Below are 5,828 nucleotides of genomic sequence, written 5' to 3' on the forward strand. Positions count from 1 at the left end.
AATGCATCTTTATTTTTTTTTAAATGTCTAACTGGAATGTAGCACTCCATTCAATTATGCATGTGGGCAACACAGCAATACTTGTGGCTTTATCACCAAGAGAAATCACAGATATATATAGTTGGGTGTTGTTGGTTTGTTTGTTTTTATCACATTAGAGTTGCAGATATCTCAAAATATCGGTTGCCTCTATCTTAAAATGACTGGTAGGCCTTCCTATGTACTTCCTGTTCCTGCAAGATATTACTACTTAGCCCTGGCTCAGTGGTCAGAATGTAGGCCCATGAATGGAAGGGCCATGGATTCCATTCCAGGTCAAGGGCATGTGCCTTGGTTGCAGGGCATGTGCAGGAGGCAACCAATCGATGTGTCTCTCTCACATCAATGTTTCTCTCTCTCTTCCCCTCATCCCTCCCTTTCACGCTCTCTAAAAATCAATGGAAAAAATACCCTTGGGTGAGGATTTTTTTAAAAATATGTATTACGCCCTGACCAGTTTGGCTCAGTGGCTAGAGCATCGACACGCTCTCTAAAAATCAATGGAAAAAATACCGTTGGGTGAGGATTTTTTAAAAAAAAACATATTACAATTTAGTTCATTAATAGGACATCACATATATGTCCACATCCCAATGTTTAATATTTACGCAACTGTATATATTGAAATTAGATTTATTTAGTTGGTTAAATTAGATTCGATTAAACTTTTAAAGTATTGGTGATCATATTTTAATACGATTGATTTCCTTTGTAATCCTTTTATTTTGTGCATTTGAAGCATCGTTCTCAATTTAGTTCATTAACAGGACATCACATATATGTCCACATCCCAATGTTTAATATTTACGCAACTGTATATATTGAAATTAGATTTATTTAGTTGGTTAAATTAGATTCGATTAAACTTTTAAAGTATTGGTGATCATATTTTAATACGATTGATTTCCTTTGTAATCCTTTTATTTTGTGCATTTGAAGCATCGTTCTTTGAAGGGGGTGGTATCCTGGGAAGACGGTACTTCAGGACCACGGACAGCGCTATCTGGGCCTGACCTTCCCACCTCTTAGCACTTCTGACACCACAGACCTTCCTTCCAGGCTTTTCCTGAGATCAAGGTGGCGCCCCACTCCGTGTTGCCTTTAGCCCAGTCAGCCTCTCCCCAGCTTCTTACCTGTCCCGCCAACATCTCATACAGTAGAACCCCAAAGGACCACCAGTCGACAGACTTCCCATAGGGCTGGTAGGCAATGATCTGTGGGGGACAGCGGCAGAGAGAATGGAAGGCAAGAACCCATGCTTTGTGCTTTAAGAAACATAGGACCCTTCTGGCTTCATCCCCTGAACACCCGACCCACTTTAAGGGTATTCAGTACACATTCTCCCCACCCAGAATAGCTTGGCCAGAGCTCCGTTCTTTGGGAAATCTGGGAAACAAACTTGACCTGCTTAGGATGTCCCTTTGGTCCCAAATACAAAGACTATCTAAGGGCCAAGTCACAAGTTCCACCCACCTAGAATATTGAAGTAACTGGACCCTCTCCTTACAGTATCAGGTGCACAAGGCTTCAAATTCAGAGACCAGAGATTCTTAAATGCATTTCAGAGTCAACTAGGGAACTGTTTAAAAATAGAAATTCCACCCGGCTGGCCTGGCTCAGTGGTTGAGCATCGACCTATAAACCAGGAGGCCATGGTTCAATTCCCGGTCAGGGCACGTGCCCGAGTTTCAGGCTCGATCCCCAGTGTGGGGTGTGCAGGAGGCAGCCGGTCAATGATTCTCTCTCATCATTGATGTTTCTATCCCTCCCTCTCCCTTCCTCTCTGAAATCAATAAAAATATATATATAATTACTTGGCATTTAATTAGAAGTTTACTTTTTAGAAGTATAAATGTAGAGACAACTTGATGAGGGAACCCGCAGCATATGTGTTATTTCTTTTTAAAAAATATATATATTTTATTGAAATTTTACAGAGAGGAAGGGAGAGGGATAGAGAGTTAGAAACATTGATGAGAGAGAAACATCAATCAGCTGCCTCCTGCACACCCCCCATTGGGGATGTGCCCACAACCAAGGTACATGCCCTTGACCAGAATCGAACCTGGGACCTTTCCGTCCGCAGGCCGACGCTCTATCCACTGAGCCAAACCGGTTAGGGCTAAAATATATATATTTTAAAAATAATAATAATAGAAATTCCTAGCCCCGAAGAATTCCAACCTCCATAGGCAAGAGTCAGAGGCAGGAATGTGTGTGTATTTTTTTTCAAAACCTCCCCAGGCAATTCTGATTACCAGCCAGGTTTTGAAACCATTGATCTTGGTTACTCAGACAAGAGCATTGAGTCACCTGGAAAGATCAAAGATGGCACCGCCCACACTACCTCCTCCTCCCACAGAAAAGTGAAGACACACTATCTATAGGTGCAGTCAGATCCTTAGCTCCACCCCGTTATAGAGCCAGCGTACACCCCGCCCACCTGAAATATTCAGGAGGCAGCCCCCACGGGCTTAGTATTCTAGGGGGATGGGCCCCAACCACTCAAACAAACTGGAAATCTTCTCCACCTTCTTAGAATAGTCCAGTCACAGGCCGTGTTCTCCTGGGGTTCCTACCAGCTGGTCCCACTCTTTAAGAACATTCACCCGCAGGTCCCGCCCACTTTACCTATTTAGAGACCCAGCTCCACCCACTTGGAATGCTCAGGCCTTAGAACACCCACCACTCATGTAAAGACCCCCAGCGTCAGCCCTGGCTGGTGTGGCTCAGTGGATAGAACGTGGGCCAGGGGACTGAAGGGTCCTGGGTTCAATTCCAGTCAAGGGCACATGCCCAGGTTGCTGGCTCGATCCCCAGTAGGGGGCGGCGTGCAGGAGGCAGCTGATCAATGATTCTCTCTTATCATTGACTAGAGGCCTGGTGCACAAAATTTGTGCATGGGGGGTGGAGGGGGTTCCTCAGCCCAACCTGCACCCTCTCGCAATCCGGGACCGCTGGCTCCTAACCACTCGCCTGCCTGCCTGCCTGCCTGCCCGATTGCCCATAACCACTCTACCTACCTGCCTGATCGCCCCTAATCCCTCTACCTGCCTGCCTAATCGCCCTGCCTGCCTGATCACTCCTAACTGCCTCTGCTTCAGCCCCTGCCACTGTGGCTTTGTCGAGAAGGATGTCCGGAAGGTCGTTGGCTATCTGGTCTAATTAACATATTATGCTTTTATTATTATAGATGTTTCTCTCTCCCTCTCCCTTCCTCTCTGAAATCAATTTAAAAATATATATTTTAGCCCTAACCGGTTTGGCTCAGTGGCTAGAGCGTTGGCCTGCGGACTGAAAGGTCCCAGGTTCGATTCCGGTCAAGGGCATGTACCTTGATTGTGGGCACATCCCCAATGAGGGAGTGTGCAGGAGGCAGCTGATTGATGTTTCTCTCTCATCAATGTTTCTAACTCTCTATCCCTCTCCCTTCCTCTCTGTAAAATTTCAATAAAATATATATTAAATATATATATATTTTTAAAAGACCCCAGGGTCAGGACCCCCCCGCAATATGAATACTAGACAACCAGCCCCACCCACTCAGCGGACTTGGAGGGCGCCCAGGGCAGCGGAGTTAGGGTTACCTCGGGTGCTATGTAGTCTGGGGTCCCGCAGAAGGTGCGAGTCGTGTTCCCGGGGAAGACGTTCTCCTTACACATGCCGAAGTCGGTGATTTTGATGTGTCCCTCGGCATCCAGCATCACGTTGTCCAGTTTCAGGTCCCTGCGGTGCGGGTGGGGTGAGCAGGAATGGAGTTCAATGGGCTAGAGCCCTAAATCCAAATCCCTTCCCCTCCAGGGGCCTGACCCCCCTCCATGGAAAGGCCTGGGGCTGCTCACCGGTAGATGATGCCCTGATTGTGAAGGAAGAAGAGGCCGATGGCGATTTCTGCGGCGTAGAACCTGGAGGAGGGGGCGGGGTCAGAGGTCAATGGCTGGACCCCCGCCCCCAAGCCTTCCATCTTCCCTCCACCCTCACCTTGGCCGAGACTCACGCTGCATGGGGCTCCTTAAACTTGCCCAGCTGCTGAATGTGGTACATCAAGTCGCCCCCGGTGACATACTCCATCACAAAATACAGGCGATCCTGGGGGAGCAGGGGGGGAGGGGGCGGGTCTTAGAGGCAAGGACACGCCCACCAGCCGGTCCATGCCAGCCTGTGCGCCCAGCATTGGAAGTGAGCCGAGCTGTCTTGCTAAATGGGCGGTTCCTATTCACCGGAGACAAACATGAAAGGCTGGGGGGCCACCCAATCAGAAACCCAGAGCAACTGGCCACGCCCACCGTGACCCAAAGTATTCTAACAAGGCCGACTCAGAATCTCCACCTGCCCCATGCCCAGTTATTCAGAACTACAGGTGTTCTGGTCCCGCCCTCTCAGAATTGAAGCTTGATAATAGAAGGAGAAGAAGAAGAAGAAGAAGAAGAAGAACCCTCTCAGAATTGAAGCTTGATAATAGAAGAAGAAGAAGAAGAAGAAGAAGAAGAAGAAGAAGAAGAAGAAGAAGAAGAAGAAGAAGAAGAAGGAGAAACACTATTTGCTGGAATCCCAAACCTCTCTCACAGCCCCTCACACACATGCAGCAGTTCTGGCCACCTGTTAGGAGCCAACAGGTACACGCCTCACCTGCAAGTGATGATACCGATAATGATCCTATATAATAAAACCCTAATATGCAAATCGACCGAACGGCAGAATCACCGGTCACTATGACCGCACTGACCACCAGGGGGCAGACGCTCAATGCAGTAGCTGCCCCCTAGTGGTCAGTGCGCTCCCACAGGGGGACCATCGCTCAGCCAGAAGCTGGAAGCTCATGGTTGGTGAGTGCAGCAGCGGTGGCGGGATCCTCTCCCGCCTCCGTGGCAGCGCTAAGGATGTCCTACTGCTGGCTTAGCCCCTCGGGGAACAGACCTAAGCCATTAGTCAGACATCCCCCAAGAGCTCCTGGACTGCGAGAGGGCACAGGCTGGGCTGAGGGACACCCGCCCAGTGCACAAACGTCATGCACCAAGCCTTTAATAATAATATAAAGATCCAGGAAGCTGGCCACGCCCACTCAGAGCTCTGGGAAGTAGAGTCACGCCCTCTCAAACCCTTGTCCCATTCCACAATCTTAGGAAATCCTATTTGATGAGTCCTTCATTCAGAATCCAAGAGTGAGGCGACCTACTCTCCCAGCCCAGTTCTGGGCTCACACACTCAAAAGACATTCTTCACACACCCCTTTATTCAACAACCCTTTACTCAAAAACACCCACTCAACAATCAAGGCAAGCTCGCTGGACCACGCCCACACAGGATCCATCCGGATGGCCACGCCCACTAGGGCTCATCCAGCTGGCCCCGCCCACTCAGGGCCCATCCATCTGTCCACGCCCATTCAGAGCATGAAGCTCTTTGGCCTTGGCTTCAGCTCAGAACCCTGGAGCAGGTGCCTGATCCATTGGGGTGGGGGTGGGGGTGAGGCAGGGCTCTGGAGCCAGCCTCGCCCCCTCCCTCCCTCCTTACCGGGGTCTGGAAGGTGGAGTGGAGCTGGGTGAGGAAGTGGGGCCGGCCCCCCGGGCCTCGGCCCCCCAGAGCCAGCACGCGCTTCTCCACCAGGGTGCAGTCCACGTCGTCATCCTGGACGATCACGTCTTTCTTCAGGATCTTGATGGCGTAGAGCTCCTCGGAGCCCCTCCGCTCCGCCAGCATCACCTGGGGACGGAGACCCAAAGGCCCAGTCGGTCTTGGGACACCCAGGGGTGCAGGTCCCTGGCCCTCCCTTTCGGGGACACAGGGGG

General features: G+C 50.0%; 1 protein-coding gene across 1 annotated transcript in view; it reads right to left on the reverse strand.

Annotated features, from left to right (window-relative positions):
* PRKCG (protein kinase C, gamma) overlaps positions 1-5,828 on the reverse strand; it is a 14,385-nt gene that overhangs the window by 3,060 nt on the left and 5,497 nt on the right. The window contains exons 6-10 of the mRNA XM_005863127.2: positions 5,554-5,742; positions 4,037-4,128; positions 3,882-3,944; positions 3,627-3,765; positions 1,173-1,253 (exon numbers count right to left, since the gene is read on the reverse strand). Of these exons, the coding sequence (XP_005863189.1) occupies positions 1,173-1,253; positions 3,627-3,765; positions 3,882-3,944; positions 4,037-4,128; positions 5,554-5,742 (564 nt within the window). The remainder of the gene's footprint in view (positions 1-1,172; positions 1,254-3,626; positions 3,766-3,881; positions 3,945-4,036; positions 4,129-5,553; positions 5,743-5,828) is intronic.

The sequence above is a fragment of the Myotis brandtii genome, unplaced genomic scaffold, assembly GCF_000412655.1.
Source record: "Myotis brandtii unplaced genomic scaffold, ASM41265v1 scaffold1720, whole genome shotgun sequence".
In the NCBI taxonomy this organism is placed as follows: domain Eukaryota; kingdom Metazoa; phylum Chordata; class Mammalia; order Chiroptera; family Vespertilionidae; genus Myotis; species Myotis brandtii.